At 47.6% G+C, this 20,171-nt stretch overlaps 8 protein-coding genes across 8 annotated transcripts; 3 read left to right on the top strand and 5 right to left on the bottom strand.

Moving 5' to 3' along the window:
• Window positions 1-3,173: 3,173 nt before the first annotated feature.
• On the bottom strand, window positions 3,174-4,108 carry GIQ15_01576 (uncharacterized protein; the record flags this gene model as incomplete). The annotated part of the gene is made up of 2 exons (XM_033548993.1): window positions 3,174-3,260; window positions 3,377-4,108. 2 exons carry the CDS (start codon window positions 4,106-4,108, stop codon window positions 3,174-3,176), a joined length of 819 nt encoding a protein of 272 aa, XP_033409944.1.
• A 714-nt stretch (window positions 4,109-4,822) lies between these two features.
• Window positions 4,823-5,654, top strand: GIQ15_01577 (kinetochore protein spc25; the record flags this gene model as incomplete). Its single annotated transcript, XM_033548994.1, has 2 exons — window positions 4,823-5,045; window positions 5,110-5,654. The coding sequence occupies 2 exons, from the start codon at window positions 4,823-4,825 to the stop codon at window positions 5,652-5,654; spliced, it is 768 nt and encodes a 255-aa protein (XP_033409945.1).
• A 186-nt stretch (window positions 5,655-5,840) lies between these two features.
• GIQ15_01578 (meiotic recombination protein Ski8/Rec14) lies at window positions 5,841-8,016 on the bottom strand (the record flags this gene model as incomplete). The annotated part of the gene is made up of 9 exons (XM_033548995.1): window positions 5,841-6,024; window positions 6,089-6,275; window positions 6,327-6,420; window positions 6,476-6,642; window positions 6,706-6,837; window positions 6,887-6,963; window positions 7,025-7,061; window positions 7,113-7,130; window positions 7,671-8,016. 9 exons carry the CDS (start codon window positions 8,014-8,016, stop codon window positions 5,841-5,843), a joined length of 1,242 nt encoding a protein of 413 aa, XP_033409946.1.
• A 380-nt stretch (window positions 8,017-8,396) lies between these two features.
• GIQ15_01579 (cell division control protein 10) lies at window positions 8,397-9,741 on the top strand (the record flags this gene model as incomplete). Its single annotated transcript, XM_033548996.1, has 6 exons — window positions 8,397-8,523; window positions 8,607-8,735; window positions 8,792-8,873; window positions 8,945-9,082; window positions 9,142-9,355; window positions 9,409-9,741. 6 exons carry the CDS (start codon window positions 8,397-8,399, stop codon window positions 9,739-9,741), a joined length of 1,023 nt encoding a protein of 340 aa, XP_033409947.1.
• A 377-nt stretch (window positions 9,742-10,118) lies between these two features.
• Window positions 10,119-10,969, bottom strand: GIQ15_01580 (guanylate kinase; the record flags this gene model as incomplete). Its single annotated transcript, XM_033548997.1, has 3 exons — window positions 10,119-10,388; window positions 10,461-10,663; window positions 10,957-10,969. The coding sequence occupies 3 exons, from the start codon at window positions 10,967-10,969 to the stop codon at window positions 10,119-10,121; spliced, it is 486 nt and encodes a 161-aa protein (XP_033409948.1).
• Window positions 10,970-11,340: 371 nt separating this feature from the next.
• Window positions 11,341-13,404, bottom strand: GIQ15_01581 (uncharacterized protein; the record flags this gene model as incomplete). Its single annotated transcript, XM_033548998.1, has 7 exons — window positions 11,341-11,597; window positions 11,659-11,765; window positions 11,819-12,098; window positions 12,186-12,621; window positions 12,678-13,100; window positions 13,149-13,315; window positions 13,374-13,404. 7 exons carry the CDS (start codon window positions 13,402-13,404, stop codon window positions 11,341-11,343), a joined length of 1,701 nt encoding a protein of 566 aa, XP_033409949.1.
• Window positions 13,405-14,097: 693 nt separating this feature from the next.
• On the bottom strand, window positions 14,098-14,433 carry GIQ15_01582 (DUF814 domain-containing protein; the record flags this gene model as incomplete). The annotated part of the gene is made up of 1 exon (XM_033548999.1): window positions 14,098-14,433. One exon carries the CDS (start codon window positions 14,431-14,433, stop codon window positions 14,098-14,100), a length of 336 nt encoding a protein of 111 aa, XP_033409950.1.
• A 3,193-nt stretch (window positions 14,434-17,626) lies between these two features.
• Window positions 17,627-17,941, top strand: GIQ15_01583 (uncharacterized protein; the record flags this gene model as incomplete). Its single annotated transcript, XM_033549000.1, has 1 exon — window positions 17,627-17,941. The coding sequence occupies one exon, from the start codon at window positions 17,627-17,629 to the stop codon at window positions 17,939-17,941; it is 315 nt and encodes a 104-aa protein (XP_033409951.1).
• Window positions 17,942-20,171: the final 2,230 nt, after the last annotated feature.

Consider the following 20,171-nt stretch of genomic DNA (forward strand, 5'->3'; position numbering starts at 1 on the left):
ATCTTATAAATTTGCACATATACTAATTTTAATAGACATGCTCCGCATGTATGCCCATTGCTATTCAAAATACCCATAGATGTATTGAGCGCTCAACAAAATGCGATTGCCCAATTTGTGGGGAATTCATGTTCACCTCCCCTGACAAAGTTATATTCATGCGATGTGGCCACAGCATACATGAAAAATGTTTTTCTGAGCATTCCCGCAGTTCATATCGCTGCCCTATATGTAGCAAAAGTGTCACAAACATGGAGGCCAACTTTAGAAATCTCGACCGTACTATAATGAGCCAGCCAATGCCCCCTGAGCTTAAAGATACCAATGCCCTTATATACTGCAACGATTGCCGTGCTAAGAGCGTTGTGTCATATCACTGGTTAGGCCTAAAGTGTGAAGTGTATGTCTGAAATTATCCTAATTCATATGAAAGCCTGCTAACCAGAGCTAGGTGTGAGTCGTATAACACTATTCAGAGGCAATTGCTGAATGGCGGTTCGGACCTAGCAATTTCCACCGAGAGAAGACAGAATCTCGATACCGATAGCAACCGCGGACTAGCAGTCCCAATTCCTGGGGTTTCCAACGATCAGAACATACACCGCCTAGGGGCAAGAAATTCTGTTGTTGAACCACCGGGGTCTGTCCGTCTTAACAACGAGACTCCGATAGACGCGCGAGGCGCACAAGCCCGTAGCCTTCCCCATTCTTCCATTCTCCATGATTCAAGAGCACATCAGAGATCTCCGGTGGTGACAAACTACTTTGGACTAAGCCGTAAAGACGATGAACCAGATACTTCGACTTCGCGACACAACGGGCCTGGACGGCTGGCGAGAGGGAGCTTTAGTGGTTTCAATTTCTGGAGTGGCGTAAGTATCAAAGAAAGGCTTGGGCTAATTGGGAGCAGTGATGGTGGGACCGAGCATGCCAGTGATGGAGGCTCAGAACGCGAGGAAGAAACTGACGATGAGGATGAGGATGATGATGATGATGAAGATGAGGAAAGCCCCGACGGTATCGATATTTTTGGTCATCGGTAGAGAGGCTAAGGCGTTAGTCAGCAGCATCATTAGTTTACAGTATATTTAGGAACAAATTTACGAATCATGAACGTAACCCTGCTTTACATGTATCTCGTCGACAAGGTAGTAAATTATTCCGACGCCTTTCTAGTAAGGGGCAGCAAGTCATAATCAATCCGCTAAGCAATAGATATACGTATTTCCACGAAATTACCTGCGCTTACTACTCCAGGCGCAGCAAGGATTAGGAAGTGTACATGGCTACTCGCTCGAGTTGCCAGCCTGTAATCAAAATCCTGCCACCCGCTTTTTTCTCTTCTCTTTGAAAGGGGGTTTTCTCTTCCCAAATATACCCTGTTCAACCTGTGTCATGGTAAAGGCACTTTCAGTGACTTGGCTACTCCCTATGCTGGGGTTTATGGTACTTATTTCTGGCTGGCTTCCCCATGGCCTAGCTATTGGAACATCTGCTGAGGTGCTTCGTTGGGATTGCCCAGCTGAGGATAGAGGTCTCTTTTCTTTCCGTTTACGCCGTTTTGTGATGCTCTCACTTTCAGACTGAACGTTACTTTGTGAGGAAACCATGGCTTGCCAGTCATATAGGTTAGGGTCGCTCCCACTAGTCCAATGTGACGCCGTGGCCATAGTCTTTCGCGAAATTGGTTTTTGGCGATTAATGGTAGTAAAGCGCCGAAGGCAGTCCAGTGTCGCTCCAGGCAGAGCCTCAAGTTGACTGCCAGTCGAGCTCTCTGCTCGCATGGGCGATGATGGGATATCACTTTGAGCCCATCGGCTTAGTTGCTCTTTAAATTCCGAAACAGTGTGGGATTCCGCTTTCGTTGGAGAGTTGGTCTCGAGCTGCTCATCACGGGTTTCGTCGATTTTGGAGCGAAGTATTGCGATGCTTGCCAGGCACAGCTCCGAGATTATTGACCTGATGATCTTTTCCTTTGAAGCTCGAAGTCGGTTTGAAATTCCGTCCGGTAAAGGGCCCAACCAGTCACAAATCATTGTGTCGTAAAGTTCCATCAAGGAAATATTCTTCCTTACCCCTGGATGTATCATAGAAAAATCCGAGGAAGGCGAGCAGGGCAAAGATAGCATACTTATCTGAAATTCGGGTAATAGAACATCCCCTGAATCTGCAAATATCTGGATAAAACGGTCAAACTCCTGTGCCATGTTCTCTACCTCGTCTATCAAAAATGACGGCTTAATGGCCTCAGCCCTGCAAAGAGAGAGTCAGCGGGAGGTATCCAATGTAGCGGAATGATTACTAACATTAAACGAGACGTTGAACAAGGGGCCTGAGACTGCAGTAGGGTGGAAAGTTGACCAGGTAGAGCTTTTAGCCAATCGCCAAAAGGAATTGCATTGTCAAAATCCTCAGGATTCACCATTATCTCAGTTTCCGAGGGAGAAGTAGCTAGATGGTATTGGAGCTGCCATTGCTCCCTAGCATCATACGTAGTGATAGAGGATCCAAAGGTACCTTGATGTTGAGTTAAATGGCGTGGTCGGCGAACGGGCACTAAGAGCGATTTATCTCCATCCTCTACTATAAAATCAGAGTCGTCGATAAGTCTTGCGTGGTCTTTGGCGAGTTTTTTCTTTCGCCCATGCGGCGTAGGTATGTGGGCTTCTAATGTATCTTTCTGGAGCGTTGTTGCTAGGTATTTGCATTCAACCAACCTTCCATCGGCCAATTGTCCCATAAATGCAACTGGCTTAGGGACATCGACTTCGCTATTGTCTTCATTCGATAAAGGGGAGAGGCTTATTTCTTTGAAGACGATGCTTGAAAAATTAACTGTAGTATCTGATATCCTCGTTCCAGGTATGGACTGTTCATTGACAGCACCAGGTAAAGGGATAACCTTAGCATCGGAGATGGACACCGGATGGGAGGGTTCATCAGGAGATGAGAAAGTCTGAAAAGTCATCGCAAGTAGGTTTAGACGAGAATATAATACGATAAAGAAATCTAGGATATCAATCATGATAAGCTAAAAATCAAGCATGGGAAGTTTAAAGGAGCACTTACTATCGTTGACCGATATAGATGTCAGTTTAAGACTTATATCCTCAGGATCTCGAAAGTGTCTCCATGAAAGAAGAATGTTTGCCATACGAAATTCGTCCCTTTGGCTAAGGCGAGAGTCTTCGGGCGGCGATATATTTAGCCAAAATATCCTTGAGGTCGTCAACACGAATATGTGAGAAGGCGTTTTCTGGCTACGCAGAACGTCAAGTATCCACTCCGAAGAAAGCTCAAGACCAAGGTCAAATGCCTCCTGCTTAGGCGGGCGTACATCTATACGGCAAATAGATATATTTCGCCTGTCACACACTAACAGTTGGTGGATGGTTCCGACCCATGATATTGCACCCCAACCGTCAAAGTGATCGATATGCTCAAGACTTCCCTCTAACTCCGAAAGTCGTAGAGAGCCACTTGGCCCACGCTCTGCAAACCAACCAGCTTTCCGCTGTTGTCTGTGTTGTAAATCCCAGACGCTCCAGTTCCCTACACGATCAATTAGGGCAACCTGTCGCTGGTACCAAGGGTTAAACGTAACAGAGGCGTGGGTATGGCCACCAGTCAATTGACATGATATATTAACAAGTGGGTTCGGATCAATCTTAGCTAGTAGGTACTGCTCAGCATATTTGTCCTTGTCATTTAAAATCACTGGAACTGGGATTCGGTGGTAAATCGGGCTGAAAATAGTGGTGGAGAAGGAAAGCCTGGCTGCAAAATTCTTGCGCTGTTCATTCATAGCCTCTGAGGAAGATACTTGCTGCACAGGGCCACCTGGGACGGTCCATACTATAGACTGGTCATCGTCAAGGGTGGTTTCAGCGCCCGAAGCCAAGGAAGCCCGGTCGAAATCGTATGGACATAGGGTGAGAGAAGAGCTGGAATTTCCAGACAAGCTGACCATTACCGGCATTGTTTGGTCAGCTATACGATCATCTATCATACGTGCAACATCTCCAAACGCTAGACATCCGTGACCACTCGGCTCAAAGCGAGTCGCGGCAGAAGTAATGGCTCGTGAGGTTGCCTCCTCGAGGACCATGTTTGATAAGCCATGGGTCAACTCTGGATGCAGGTTTAACAAAACCTTCTCCGCTCCTTTTGTCGCAGATTCGCTATTCCTAGGCTCTTGAGAGAGGTTTGGATTTATGCCATGCGATAATATATTTGCGTCGCTCGCGAGCTTGAAGATGAGGCCTTGGCTTATATATTAGATATTATTTTTAGTGAAAAAGACTTGTCTGGGATTATACCTTCATTGTGTGCGCGCGAAAATTTCCATTCTTGCAGCTCCTCGACATAGGTAGCTTTCCCCAGGTGGCCGAGTGATACTTCATTTTTTAGATGATCATCCATCTGGTTCTGCAGTCGCCTTAGATGTAAAAAGCGAGATTTTGAGACAATATAAAGGCATATCTAGTAATGTCACTGGCGCACACAAAACCTCAGGAGTAAGACATTAACTAGAGGCGTCTGGTATACCACATATAAACCTCGATGTGCATGCTGCGAAGCATGTAGAATGAAGCTATTTCGTTTCTCTTCAAAAAAGATATAAAACTATACGGATTTACAAATGGCCGATATCCGATAAGACCGATAAGAACTAGTCCGCTTTCGGGCAGATAATGTTTACTTACCTTGTGCACCACGAGCAGTTCATATCAACAAACGCGAACACCCGGAAGACTCCTGTTCTTCAATCGGAACCTACCTGTCTGAAAGATTGTATTTTAATAAGCGGCTATAATTCAATATGGCAGCCTTCGATCCTTATTCCTCAACGGCGCGACCGCCACTTGCAACCGCTGATGCGCCCTCCATGGCTGACCAGCTCCCCAATATCAACTTTCGATTCGAGGACCTACGCTCTAGAATGACCCAGTTTTCCCAAAAGTTTGACTCGTTTATTGAAAGAGGAAGAAAGCAAGTGCTAGAAGAAAGAAACCAGTTTTATATCGATCTTGCTGAACTTCAAGGTTTGCGCTCATGTCTGCACTATACATATATGCGGTTTTGTCCTAACAGGGTTTGCTTATATAGAGGACCAGCGGATGAAGGAAAAGGATATTGAAATACTCAATTTGAAATTACAGACGCATGGGCAAACTCTCCAAAAAGAGAGCGCCGAAGCTGCTGAGATTCATGATGCCATATCGCGAATCAGCCAACAGCGCGACGCTAGGTCGGCCATTCGCGATCGACTCCAGCAACAGATCAACGAAACTCAGCGAAGCATAAGCCAAAGGTTGGAAGCGCAAAAAGCTCACGCCATGCAACTCGAATCACAGTCACGTCAGAATGTACCTGAGTTAGAATTCTGGCAAGATCTACTCTGTTTACGAATTGAAGGAGCCGGGAGAGAGGACCGGTTAAAGATTATTTATACACATCTCTTGGAGAAGGATTGGGATAGGGAAGCCTGGTTTGAGCTCGGAACTGCTGGTCATGAATACGAGGTTCTACACTGCCGCCCTAAACTTGAAAAATCCGCCATCGCCGAAGTAGTGGAAATTGTGAACGATGATAGAGACTTTGGTGCCTTTCTGAAAAGAATGCGGAAGCTCTTCGTTGCTGCTTTAAATTGATGACATTTATATGGGCCCACTCGTTTATATTACATTTTTAAGCGCAACCTTGCAAAAAATACTAGGTCTTGGGGTTTATGCATCATGATCGTTTCATGTTTATATCGAGGCAGTTACTTTCTCTGGCTCTATATCAGTACACGAATGCACGGGTCACTCGTTAAAAGCGCATTGATAACCAAATCGTTAGCCGCTGTTAGCTTCACGATATAGCGTTATGCTCTGGTTAGCTCCTGCTGCAGCAAACCGTTCTGCCTTGCCTACTTTTGGTAACCATTTGACACTCCAAATGGCCCGATCAGATTCAGACAACGTCGCAACACAAGCCTTCCTCTCAATAGACCACACTTTCACTTTGCCATCGAAAGATCTAGCTCAAAATATCAGTAAACTCGAACGTCTAACCCCCCCAAGAAACAAAAAAGCCCACTTACCCGCTTAAAAGATATTCGCCAGTCTCACTCCAGTCAAGAGACATGACCCAAGCAGAATGGCCAGCCAAGGTCGCAAACTGTTCTCCGGAGGTTGTTTCGTAAAGCATTATCATTGTAGAATCCCCAGCCGCGGCCAGTAGTTTCCCTCCAGGAGAAAATGCCACTGCCCTGACAGGCGCAGCAAGTCCTGCAATAGTTAGCTATGTTGGCCCTGAGTACGAGGTTTTCTGTAAATTACCCGAAAGAGAAAATGGCATTCTTCCCGCCGCAAGTTCGAAGACATAAACGCTCCCGCTTTGATGACCAGATGCAATCAAGCGTCCGTCAGATGACTTCAACGGAAGTTAGCAAGACATCCCTTTGAGAACATGGGGCGATTTGCATTACCATGTCAATACACATGCCAAAACTTCCTCTTGTCTCAAAGTTCCATACTTCTTCCAGGTTATTTTGAAGATCCCAGACTTTGATGCGGCCATCGTGGGTAGTACCAGCGAGATGACGCCCATCTGAAGACAAGGCAACAGCCCATATATCTTTTATTTTATCATTATCTGCGTAAAATTAGCCTGTGTCCTGCGTCGGTTGGCAGCGTCATGTCTGAGAAGGTCTCCTACCTTTGAAGTCCTCGCTCCACATTCCATCTGCGTGACGCCATAGCTTCACTTCTCCTCCGAAGCCAACACTGGCAGCTAAACATCCGTTTCCACTTGCGGTTGCCAGGTGATGGCAGCCAATCTTATGGGCGCCTGAGAGGGATTGAGCTATGCCAAATCCCTCTTCGTTGGTTGAATGTACCTTTAGCGAGGAAGCTCCGGAAGCAGATAATATCTGGGTAGGAGACACGGCGAGAGAAAATATCTCCGAGATATGAGCTGGAATATGTTAGAGATTGCGTGTCTCTCTTCACTCAAAGATTTATGCAGCTGGAAATACCGTTCTCTATTGTATGTAGGCCCAGGATTTGTTTTGACTGCATCAGACTGTTAGTATTACGTAGAGTATGTACCCAGAGCCCGCTTACCATCTTTCTTAATATTGTCTAGTTCGTAGCACGTAGCTTTCTGTAGGATTCCCTAAATGAAAGGTTTGGTGAAGGTGGTATATCTCGAGTTTGTGAGAAGGGTATCTACTTGAATGTATAAAGAAGTTCTTAGAGCGAGGTTGACAAGACACAACTCCACATTTTATTTCATAAAACCATCCGTCGAAGCTGCAATGCATAAATTACACGACTTTGAAATATACTACAGGTTAACTGAGCCTCGCCGTACAAAATCTGTAGAGTATCAAGTGAGGACTGGAATCCCTCCACGGAGAAGAAACAAGCAAACAACGGAGTGTATAGTTGCAAATATATGGTACAAAATAGCCAAACGCCCGCTTTTCTTATGGTAAAGCCTGCCCGCAAACGGTGCACCCCATGACTCTGATAAGAAATAAATTATAATCGATCGGATAGAAGAGGTTTATATGTCGCGTGCAGGGCTCTCGGAGCTCCATTGCTTTTTGACGTCTATTGATCAATTAGCATCGACATCCCAGGAAAATATATATATATAAAGAGGCTATAGAAACGTACCAGAAACACAGTCTGGGCAAAGCAGATGTGCCCGCTTGGTCTTGCCGCAAGCCGGACACGAGTTGAGACTGATGTTGTCCTTCAACGCCTTTCCAGCCATCTGTCTGTGTCGTTTCTTCATGTGCGAGGTCTTCTTCTTTGGCACGGCACGCAGGATCGACTCCCAGATGTCCGACAGCAGAGACGGGAGCGCGGCTGCTATTGTGAGTCGGACGGGAGCGTATTTCGAGGCGAGGGTAGAGGATATGCTGGCGACGGTGCCGGTCCTGGAGGTGGACAGGAGGCCGAGTGTCCTGAACGCGGGAGAGAACCCCATCGAGGGGCCGGCGAACCTGATAGCTGCCATCCTATCTGATCGTTGGCTGTGGTATATGTCGACGGTATATGGCGGTTGATAATCGTCTTGAGAGCAGAAAATGAAGCCAGTTTTGATTGGTGAATGCAACCAACCTGGCGCTAGGCCCGAACAGGCATAGGGGGTGAAGTTGCCCCTGATCCATCGAAGAAACGGCGAGACAGCAAAATAATAAACTGCTAGCTCGCGCGCAACGATCTCCCGCAGTCTGAATAAAGGGGTGCTATCTCACACAAGCCTTCCTTTCCATTTAAATCCTCCGCAGCTACAACCAGAGCTAGATTCTCCCAATCGCCCGTCTCCACCGTTCTTCGTCCTCCTGTCCATCGTCACCCTTCGACTGAGACCCAAGAGCCTCACTGACAGCAACAATGGCAGCCGCTGCTACTCCCACCGACGCCGTCTTCCCCCGGAGCCATGTTGGTTTCGACAGCATCACCTCGCAGATCGAGAAGAAGCTGTTGAAGCGTGGGTTCCAGTTCAACGTCATCTGCGTTGGTAGGTTAAGCATTGATACAATCACCGCTTCACCCCTGCTCCTGGGGATATCGAGCTAACATCTACGCTTTGTCTCATAAAAGGCCAGACTGGTTTGGGAAAGTCGACCTTGATCAACACCATCTTCGCCTCTCACCTCATCGACTCCAAGGGTCGCTTAACGCCAGATGAGCCCGTCCGTTCGACCACCGAGATCCAAACTGCGTCGCACAGTATGTTGTCTGTCCATGTCACCCCCTGGAACCGTAACTGATCAATTCTTTGATAGTCATCGAGGAGAACGGCGTACGTCTGAGACTGAACATCGTCGACACCCCTGGATACGGAGACCAAGTCAACAATGACAGATGGTGCGTCAATGATATTCCCCCCTATACCCCGGGTTGTTGTGGTGGGACTAATTTCGTTCTCGATACTCTAGCTGGGACCCCATCGTCAAGTACATCAAAGACCAACACTCGGCCTACCTGCGCAAGGAGCTTACCGCTCAGCGTGAGCGATATATTCAGGACACACGAATCCACTGCTGTCTCTTCTTTATCCAGCCATCCGGCCATGCGTACGTCAAGACACCCTTTGAATCTATACATGAATGCATTATTAATCACCAAACTATAGGCTAAAACCAATCGATATTGTCGTTCTCAAGAAGCTGTCCGATGTCGTCAACGTTGTGCCAGTTATTGCCAAGTCTGACTCCCTGACCCTGGAAGAGCGTCTCGCTTTCAAGGAGAGAATCAAGGAGGAATTTACCTTCCACAACCTCAAGATGTACCCCTATGACAATGACGAGCTCGACGATGAAGAGCGTGCTGTCAATGCGCAAATCAAGGTAATTTCCTTCCTCTGGTAACGATTGCAGCCCAAACTAACATATCCTTTCAGGACATCATCCCATTTGCCGTTGTTGGTAGTGAAAAGTCCATTATTGTTGGCGGAAAGCAAGTTCGAGGCCGTCAGAACCGCTGGGGTGTGATAAACGTCGAGGATGAGAACCACTGCGAATTCGTCTATCTCCGCAACTTCCTCACCCGCACTCATCTCCAGGACTTGATCGAAACCACCAGCCAGATACACTACGAGACTTTCCGCGCCAAGCAGCTCCTTGCCCTGAAGGAAAGTAGCGCAACAGGCCACTCTGGAAGTCGCCCAATCAGCCCTGCTGCTGACCGGGAATTGAGCCGTAACTCCCAAAGAATGACCATGAACGGCAACTAGGTTTTTGCCATATCAACGCTCCCCTTCTAAGGGTTTCAGGTGAACGTGGAACATGATACCCAACAACTTAATCTTCTACGGGCCAGAGTTAGGGGGTTCAATAGCCCCTGACATCAACGTTTATGTCCGTTTCTTTATTATTCGTTATTCCGTATTCCATTTGACATTACTTTTTAATATTGTTACGTGCGTTCCATTAGCCAGTTGCGGAAGACTTTAAGAGCACTGTAGTCAATGCGATAAATCTTTTATAGAAGATACTCCCTGCCTCAAATCTCATAGGTTGTGTATATTCCGCATGTCTATAATGTTAATTTAGGCTTATATATGGGCATCACTACCCCTTCGAATGGTAAATCGGGAATGCTAGAGCATGGTTACTGCGAGCCGAATTTCCCGCCGTCTGCAACCCACTCCCTTAGCTCGAGATATGCTGCATCGAGCTCGTCGTTAACAACGATCTTGTCATGCGCGCCAGGTTCCTTTGCGTACTCCAGCTCAACCTTAGCTTGGGCAAGTCGCTTTTGTAAGCTTTCCTCAGTCTCGGTACCGCGTCCACGTAGACGGCTTTCCAGTTCTTCGAGGGAAGGTGGAGAAAGGAAGAGGAATCGGGCATTGAGGTCGGTGCGCTTCACTTGTTTCACGCCCTATTCGGAAAATTCGAATATGGTTAGTTATAAAATCAACGTATGACTTAAGTTGTGTTCAGCGTGATTTACCTCCATCTCAATATCCAGCACGCATATCCTTCCTTGGTCTGCAACATGCTTTACAGCCGCGATACTGGTTCCATAATGGTTGCCGCCGAATTGGGCATGTTCAATGAACCCTCCCTCGTCAACGAGCTTCAAGAATGCTTCCTTGGTGGTAAAGTTGTATTCTCGACCATCTTGTTCTCCTGGTCGTGGGCCACGAGTCGTGTCTGTATATAGCGGGGAAATATCGTATTAGTTTTGAGTAATTCATAGCAGCTCGTTGTCATATCGTATAGCGTGTAGGACTGATTGATGGTCATTTGGGGGGGCACTGACGAGACACTGAAAAGCCGAATTTATCTGGGTATTCGGCGAAGAGCCGCTTAAGCAGGGTTGACTTCCCTGTGCCAGATGGCCCTGATATCACGACGGGCCGCAGGCTCTGAGCTGATGCAATACCGCGCCGTTAGCATCATAGACCACGCCTTATAAATCCTGGGCCGGGAGTACGCGTACATACCTGTGGAAGCCATGCGTGCGACGCTGTAGCTATATGCAAAGGGATGAATTAAACGGTGAGATGAAGACTTACACCTGACTAACGTTGTCTCACAGTTCAGAAGTGCTCCGCAGCCCCTCCTGATATGAAATATCATCATATCTTGGCAGCATGTTGCATGAAGAGAAACAAGTTCCATTTCGATGTTGTAGATATCCAATTACTAAGCAGACCGCCACGAAATTCCAACTGCTCGTACACATATCTCATATCTCATTTGCTCTCCATGACACGAAGAAAGGCTAAAGAGGCAAAAGGCGAGGAAGAAGGGAAAGCAAATACACTGGTAGAATAATCTCCTGGGCCCATGGCGTTGTCCTGCTTATATCATACATAAGCAGTTGGTCATGAGGCCGGCTTGTCTAAGGGGTTCTCATTTTCAGACTCTCGTAGCTTTCCCTCCGTCTGGGCCTCTTGCTCTAGGAAATTTGACCATAGCTCCGCAAGAGATTCTTTGCGGGTGTCTGGGTTGCCGCCAAAATAGCCAGTGGCAAGAGAAGGTGAGCTTGGTGTCTTGAATACGGATGAGGATCTTGGAGCCCTGAGGTTGTTAAATGTCCCTGAGGTTCCAGGGCGAGCAAGGCCTGCTTGCTCTCGTTGTTCTGGGAGGTAGAGAGTTAGTTAACAAGAATAAGGAGACTCTAAAAGGCAATCAGTGCCTACCATCAGTCCATCCTAAGAGAGCAGCAATGAGCTGCAGTATCTGGAACTTCTTCGGGTCTGAGCGGTCCAGTGAGAGGAAGTGCAGAAAGTGGTTCGTAACCAGGTTCCTATAATAGCTATTAGCAAGAGGATAATTGAAGTTGCCAGTAGTCTAACATACCTATCCACATTATCTTCGGGTTTCCCTTTCTTCAAGAACCGTAGAGCTTTCGTGAGATGCTCATTCAAGGTGACAGCTTCATGACGAAGCTTGCCTATGAGCAGGTTCTTCTCCTTGACTTCTTTCTCAAAAGGTAACGCTCGCTCTAGATTCTTTTGCGTTTCCTCTAGTGCAGCGTTTGCATCGGCAGCACGCTTCTCGGCATCTTCTAATTTCTTTCGAACCTCCTCTACTTGGGCATCGGTGCTCTCCACCAATTCCCGCAGTTCTTGTTTTCGAGCTACGCATATAGTGTCAGTAATTTGTACGTCAAGGTTGTTATCTGAATCCGATGGTGAGAGTGTTGAGCTTGATGGAGAGTTCCTACCAATTTGGATTTCTCTTAATGCCTTCTGGAGTCCTTCAACGGCCACCCCCTGAGAGTTGTAATCAGAAGTTACCTTATCGTAATCGGCTCTAAGCGTCGATAGCTGTTCGTCTAGATCTATAACTTTTTCTCCTAGACTTTCTCGAATGGATCGTTCCTCCATAGCGATGATTTCCCAGCTGTGCATTGCTTGTTTTGCTTCCTCAAACTCTGTCCGTAGCTCTGATTCTTGTCCCAGCAGTTCCTCTTTTTCCTTAACCCAATTTTGCTGGGTAAGGTTTATCCTATTTCGTAGGCTTGAGAGCTCTTTCGACTGCTGGTCACGGTCACCTTCCAGAGAACTTATATACGCGGATTTAGAGTCCAGTTCTGATCTCAAGGTAGCATTTTCGCCCTCGTATTCTTCAATCTGTGCCTTCTTTTGAACCAGCTCCTCCTAAAATTCGGGTTAATTAGGATACACGCATGTTCACGACACCGGGGAAGACTTACGGCGTCGGCCTTTAGCCTCTCTCCCAGTTGGGATTTAATTGTGTTGACCCTCCCCAATAAACTGTGGAATTGCGATTCTGCCTGTTCCTTCTGACTTTCTGCAACCCGGAGCTTCTCTTGGATAGTTTCCATCTCCTCGTCATGTTTATTCTGTATTTCTTCCAGGGAGCGTCGCATTTCAATCACCTCTTCCCGGAGGGAATCTCGATCCCGCACGAGAACATCAAATCTGTCATCGGCGCCTGGGTCGCCCGCTTCATTTTTCGTAGAACTTGCATGGCTGTTTTGGGGTGAGGGGTGGTTTTCATTTGAGGACGATGTTTGATCTTCGGTGGAGAGTGTCTGGAGGCTCTCCGTGATTGAGGTTGTTGGCTCTGCCGACTCTGCCTCCTTGGAACCATTTATCGCAGCATGGTCGAGTTCCTAGAGTTATTGAAGAGATATTTAGTATCTTTCTCCGCGGATAAGTACTATGACAACAGAGTGCGCATGCAATACCGTCTCGACTTGTCCCTCGTCCTGCAACTTGTCCTTCCCAGCATTCGCGGCGCTCGAGACGGTATTCCCATCTTCCTCGGTTTGCGCTCCTCCTTTCCCGCCTTTCTTCTTCCTGTTCTTCTTCGATTTGCTATCCGCTACTGTATATTGAACTGTTAGAGCTTTGTCAATGATGTATGGTTGAATGCGGCGACCGACCTTGGCTCACGGCCGCTGAACTGGTGGGCATTTGCTCAGCTACTGTATGTTTTATCAGGCAATTGGGCTTAGGGTAAAACGATTTCCCAGGATCTATAAGTCCGGCGTTTAGTGGGAATCAAAAATGTTGGGGATTGAAGGGTACGTTGTTGCTACTTTGTATAAATCGGAAATTCAGGGACGTGTCCACCAGCTTTGGAGATCTTGCGTCAGCAAATCGGAAATCGTATTTACCCTACTAGTAAGACCACATCGCATCACGATCGTGGGTGGAACTGTACACTTGTCTCACTACTTAAGACACTGAGAGGTACATAATTGGTTTGGTGATGTCTTTCGCGTATTTGACGCTGAGGATGCCTTTTTTTAGAAGGCTGTCTTATTGCTAGCATATTCTATCGATTGGCGTTCGATCTATATATATACGAAGAACAGGTTGTTGTAAATTGCGGTATTGAAATCAGATGTTCTAGATATGACGTCGGCTAAGGTAATCAGGGCGTATTCTGGGGGAAATGAATGGCTCAAGTGTTATCCTATCCTTATCCAATGTTGTATTGTTTGCTGTCTCGATTGTTTCGCTTCAAACAACGGAGCCATCCAACCGATTGGCCTGAAGAGAGTAGAAACGTCCTTAATAGCCGAGAAGGACACCCCTCGTAGTTGCGCTTACGCCTGATCGCTTGGGCATCTGAGATATAAAAGATATACCCCCCCGCGCCTGTCACATGAAATCATCCAGGTAGCTTTCGTCTCGATCCTGATTGTTACTCTGCTGAACATTGTCCACGCTCAGTAGATCATCATAAGCGTGCTCCTTTTGCCACCTCAGCTCATCCCTCTCCTTGCGTTCCTTCTTCTCCATCGCCTTCTTCTCTTCTCTGGCCTTGCGTTCTTCCTTTTTGACGTTTGCCAGGAATTCTTCCTTCTCGGCTCTGAGATCAGGGAACTTTTCGACGCGAGTCTTGTTCAGGCGGTTGACAATTGGATTCTGCCGTTGTGGCACAAAGACCTTGCGCGTAAGTTTGGGGTTGTGGAATGAGACTTGCCCCGTGGCCATCGCTGCAGTCTTCTGCAGGTTCGACCATGGGGTATATATGATAGTCACATTATCCTTTTTATTTCCTACTTTTGTCAATCGATGCCCCCGCCAAAACTATACCAGTTTTTGATAGGGAAGAAAAGAAGGAAGATCGACGGGGAATTCATATCAGCTGTTCAACATGCCTTCGATAGAATTTGCCTTGGTTAGCTGTGCGCAGTCCTCGAGCAGCTCCTGGGGGATATTCTCCCAACTCTCATCTTTCCGGAGACGAAGGTAGACATGGGCACTGGACAAGTTGTCGGCATGGAACTACGTGCAGATAACACGTAAGGGTCAGCGAAAATGACTCCCTTGAAAAGGAGGATAGGAGAGGGGGAGCAGCGCACCCTGGAGAGAAGAAAAGGTTTGACACCGAGTAAGCCATGGGAGCCGCAAAGCTGACAGAGTGGCAGGACGCGTAGTTACCAGACATCGTTCTCAAGGCCATGCTTGATCAGATCTTCGTCTGTGATGTTTCAGAGGCCAACTGTTAGTGAGCTGAGCGAGTGTTCCGGCTTATCGAGGGGATTGTCTAACTTTCAACCTTGTCTTTCCCAACATAAATGAACGCCGCAGGAGTCACCGTATTTGACGTAAAATAGTACACCATCTTGCGCCGGGCTACAGCACGCACACGCACGCTCGGCTGAATCAGAATCCAGAGCACCAGTCAGTCCCGTCGACGAGGCTCAACGTCGTCCTCGCTGGTCTCGCTGTCACTCTCTCCCTGCGCACCCTTGATCGCAGCCCACAGGTCGAGCTTATCTTGTGATCACCGCCAAGAGGTTGGTTATCACACGTGACTGATGTGTCAGCCAACATTTAACGAAGCTCGTTCTGGGATTTGAACCAACCAACGTCCAAACATCGAGACAGGAGACAGACCGGCCGGGAACAGACCCTGAAGGAAAAGAAATTATCTGCAACTGGAGAGAAACACAAAATGGATAGAGTATGGTATTTGCTACGGCTCCATCCGGAGTCATGGAGTAGGCTGCGGACTAAAATAGCCTCCAGCCAATGGCCACAGCTCCAAACGCCGTCACAATGTTGGATTTTGGGGTAAACCAGCCTGTCAATCAAGGCAGCAGCAGCACTTCGGCAGTCCTGGTCACAGTCGTTTACTTGAAAATTGCCATTGCTGTTGCTGTTGGTAGTAGAAGATCCTCCCCCGTCTGTGTGTTTGCGGAGCAGGGACCAGGCTGTGGGGTGCATACAACGAAGTGGAAGGCAGAAGATGGACGGTGGACACTGAGGCTGGATTGACGGATCTCCCAAGGCTCTGACGAGACAATGACGCCCTTCCAGGTCTACGTCAACGTGAGGATGGTACGCGTGAAGTACGCCGGACAAAGCAATTGCGGCGGCGGATCAAGCAAAGGGCAAAAAGTTTCGCTGGCAGCCAGTGCACGAACAGGGGTTTTCGGACCTGAGCCGTCATCTCAGTCTCCACGTATATCTAACATATATATCAGACTGCCCCCATTCTATGGTAGCGCTCCACGAGCTGCATGGAGCGTTTGTCGGTCCAGGTTACCGTCCAAGCCTCCACAGAGAACCCTGCTTCTTTGCCGCATGCATGCCATGGCTGTTATTGCTCTATCCTTTCTGAGCAATCAATCTGAGTTTTAACGCCGCTCCTAGGGGATGCTGCGCCATTGATCCAGCTGGATCCTTACAATACCCGACCATTGGACTGAAGATCCTAGTCGCTGGCGGTTCCCGATGCACGGCACCTGTGCAAATAGGACGTCTTCCTCGCTGATCATGCAGGTGTGCCTTTCTTTCTTTTCTTCTGCTATTTTATTTTTATTCTTATTTCTAATTTTTTTATTATTCTTTCTATTCTTTTTATTCTTTTTTTACTTTTACTTTTATTTTTCATACGGCGCTTTTGCGTTCAACCTCCGGAGCTTCCACCCGCTCCCTAAGGACTCCAGTTGAGATAGAAAGCTCTAAAGACTGCCCCACGCTGGGCCGCTACAATCCGCCTGCGATCCCAATGAAAATCATGACAAGGCACTGCTGGCGCTAGCGGCGTAGCTGCAAAGTTTTACGTGTCAGTCTGGGTAGCCGCTGTGATGCGGCTTACTGCATAATACTGACTCAGCAGACCGTTGGGCAACATTCGTCTCAACGAAACTATGGAGTAGACTTGAGGGATCATGAAGAGGCTCAAGTGCAGGCTTGACTACACAGACGAAAAAAAAAAAATATTATAGTAATCCAGCCAAGCAAGGGGGGGCGGGCCGCAGATGAGGGTGGATGTACATATATGCAAGCACGATGGAGAAAACTAGGGCTGCGGGCAAGGGTAGGTAAGATCTTGCTAGTTCGTTTTTTTCCGATGGTAGAGGTGGACGCCGCTAATACCTGTCCCCGGCTATAGACCAATACCCTTGCTTTATGATGCTATGGAAGTCTGGTTCTAATGCATAGTAACACCACCTAGTTCATCACTTCTATAGTATCTAGCATGGCGGCTATGAGGCGTCCAGGCCCTGATTAATTAGTGACCTGGGAGCTTGCAAGCATGACGCACCAACCTGGTGTCTTAAGGCACGGCTTCCTGCTTAAAAAACATGCTGCATGTCAGCCGTCAGCCTGTGCCGGCGGCTCCCCCCCTCCCGTTCCCCCGTTCCCCCGCCGTCCAGGGATATCATTGGACTCTGTACTGACCACATGGTTATCACTAAACACTGGCAACAGAGTAGGATGGCTTGCTTAACGTCCTCCTATGGGCCTGTCCTCCCATCCCGGCTACATGCCAGGGGAGCAAACACGAGTCAAGCCTCACGGTCAACTACGGGCCACAGCAAAAGCGTTGGTCACATCTCGTTGGTTGTACGCCTTATCAGGGGTGTTTTGGGGACCTGCACCTCCGCATAATCAGGAGAGCTATACTCCTAGAGACGTTTAAATCTGGACCCTTAAAAGGTCCTCCTTCTCGAGCTCACCTCAACTATATAAATCGAACGATCCGGGCAGTCAAGTTGAATAATTTTTTTTTCCTCATCAGCAAAGAACAGATCACATCCTCGACTATCATCCTCGTCTATCATCCACATTCGCATCTCCTACAACAAGCTATTCTTTGCCTAGAGCATTTCATACTTGCTACTTTCACGCCAGCTTCTTGCTTTTTGCTTCGTGCTTCTTCTCTTTCACCATGGCAAACAGTCCTAATACCACAAGCCCCGAGGCCGTCAGGCGCGCGTTGGAGTCGGCAAGAAATAGCGACGACGGCCAGGTCGACCCAAGAGCAAATGCTGTCCTTGAAGCCGCTATCAATGAGATCTGGAGACGGATACAGACCCAGCCAGAGACATATGTCCTGAGCCGAGATGAATTCTCTCTATTCAACTATTTCCGCGACCGATTCAGGAACTCTCCCGTCGCTCAGCGAGCCGTCGAGCGGTTCTGGAACAACTTCAGAGGCAACCCATCCGACATTGATGGTTATCTACATCATCGCCGCGCGTGATGGGTGCTTAAACCCTTCACCTGACGACTACTGGCCACACGTACCATACATACATTGATACATCCACCATCACCAGCCCCGTAGGCAGCAGGCTGCCTTGGATTCACTTCCTCTTGCCCTAAAAAAAATAATAATTGATCTACGGCTGGAGAAACAAGAGCGGAGTACGATACGCAAAACGATTTCACCGATACTCGACATAGCCCTAGCCACACCATGCCACGATACATAATTATTTTTTCATACCACCAAAACGAGTTGCATCATATACATCTTTTCCTGGCTTTACCATTTTCTGTCTCCTTTCTTATTGTCTACTTTTCCTTTCCCCTAATATTTTTTTTCTATTATTTCGTTTTATGATGTCATTGTGGTTTATTTTCTTTATTATTTTTCGGATTGCGGCTACTCTCATTGCTAGACAATGATTTCAGCGGGATAAGGGGCAAAGCAAGGAGGAGCTCGGAGCTTAATAGGCTGGATTCTGTTTTACAATCTGGTTTTTATGCTTTTGGCAAGGGTTTTCGATTCTAGCAATACTCACTCTGGGAAGATGACATGTATAATTAGAATAGAATATTGTTGTTCACACTCAAAACATCATACCTTACCAACATCTCCACCGCGCAAGGGAAACCAGAAGGATAAGCAACACCTTCCGCAGCATACTTTTTCTTGTCAAAGTGTGATGCGGTGAGCCTCACGCTGGATGATAATGAGACTTTGCCTCCTGACAGCCAGAATAGGCAGTTGGACATCGGCTCAACTCAATAGACGGGAACGATGAAACCTACGCCCATAGACGCTTTTACCGGAACACATTATCCCCATTTGGAGTATGGCATAGCCGACGACATGTGGCTGGTCGTATCTAAAATTGAGGAAAGCTTATTGAGTCAAAAAAAAACCTTCCCGCGTGGCTCATCCCGCGCTTCGGAAAAAGGAGCTACAGGATGTTAGGATGTAGGATGTCAGGATGTTGTCGAAGTAGCTTTAGCCCCCGATGGCACTTTCGTATCACGAGCGAGATCGGTTACAGGTACGGCGTAGTTTGACGACATTCTGTATAACCAGTACTCGTATACTCTGTACACGCAACTTGAAAGTTGGAAGTCAGAAGCGATCATAACGGTGGCTTTATAAGGCGGAGACAAGGCCAACTCAAAGATAACGATGATGGTACTCCGTATATCGCTGGCGAATGCTGGGAAGACCCTGGAGCAGGCGCTGGAGCAAAAAGGAGCATCGGAAGGAGAGCCGTCTGCTCTCTCCGTCCGCATTTCTCATAATCCGTGGAGATGCACGACCGTCAAGGGTTTTTTTCCGTTTGGGGGGCACAACTACAAAAAAAAGTAACTGAGTTCATAGTCAGACATGATCAATGTTAATTTCAGGACGTGCCAATCCAACCAACGGCCGTTTGACAGCGAATAAGTGGATAAATTGGATATATATATGTAGCCTTGCATATATGTAAACGAATATAAAGTTAAGCCAAGGTGAAAAGCTTGCGATAATTGCCTAGGTAGGAAAATGGAATACGTCCTTTTAAACCTGCGCCAGGGCGGAGTAGCGAAGGGATAAAATAAGAGTACACTAAAGCTTCACTATTAATATCGGCTAGGGAGAAAGGCATCACAGGCGTCAAGGCGGGATACCTGCCAGCTGCTCTCACTGGACTGTACCCAGATCGCGGAGCGTTTTGAATGGCCCGGACGAACCCTCCACCTCCCCATTGACGGGGGTTGTATGTATATCAACTACGGAGCATAAGGATTGGCCTGGGCTCGCTTTCCGTCTAACGACATGGTAGATACTTGCTATAACGTCCTCCAGATCCAACAACGCCTACGGATGCCTTGAGAACTGGGCCTTGAGAACGACGGAGCAACTGGCGGCCATCACATCCCACTGTCTTGCTTCGGGCATTAAAACATCCGGATATACAGCAGCCAGAAAGCTAGACAGGGGTGCGATGTACACAACAAGAATGTCTACATAATCTTGTGATCAACGAAAACCCGGTGGTCAGGTTCGACCAGCTAGATTTAAAATCCAGTCAGGCCATTGATATGGGCGGGAATACCTCCGCAAGGGGGTGCCGCCGGTTTAGGTTGAACACGTTGAGATATACGCCTTGCCTTGCATGTCCACGGCCAAACCAGCAAATGGAGTCATGAGCATAAACGCTGATCCCATGCCGTGATAGAGTTGCTTTGATACGACCTTG

The sequence above is a fragment of the Arthroderma uncinatum genome (genome assembly GCF_011692745.1).
Source record: "Arthroderma uncinatum strain CBS 119779 chromosome Unknown scaffold1, whole genome shotgun sequence".
NCBI lineage: Eukaryota > Fungi > Ascomycota > Eurotiomycetes > Onygenales > Arthrodermataceae > Arthroderma > Arthroderma uncinatum.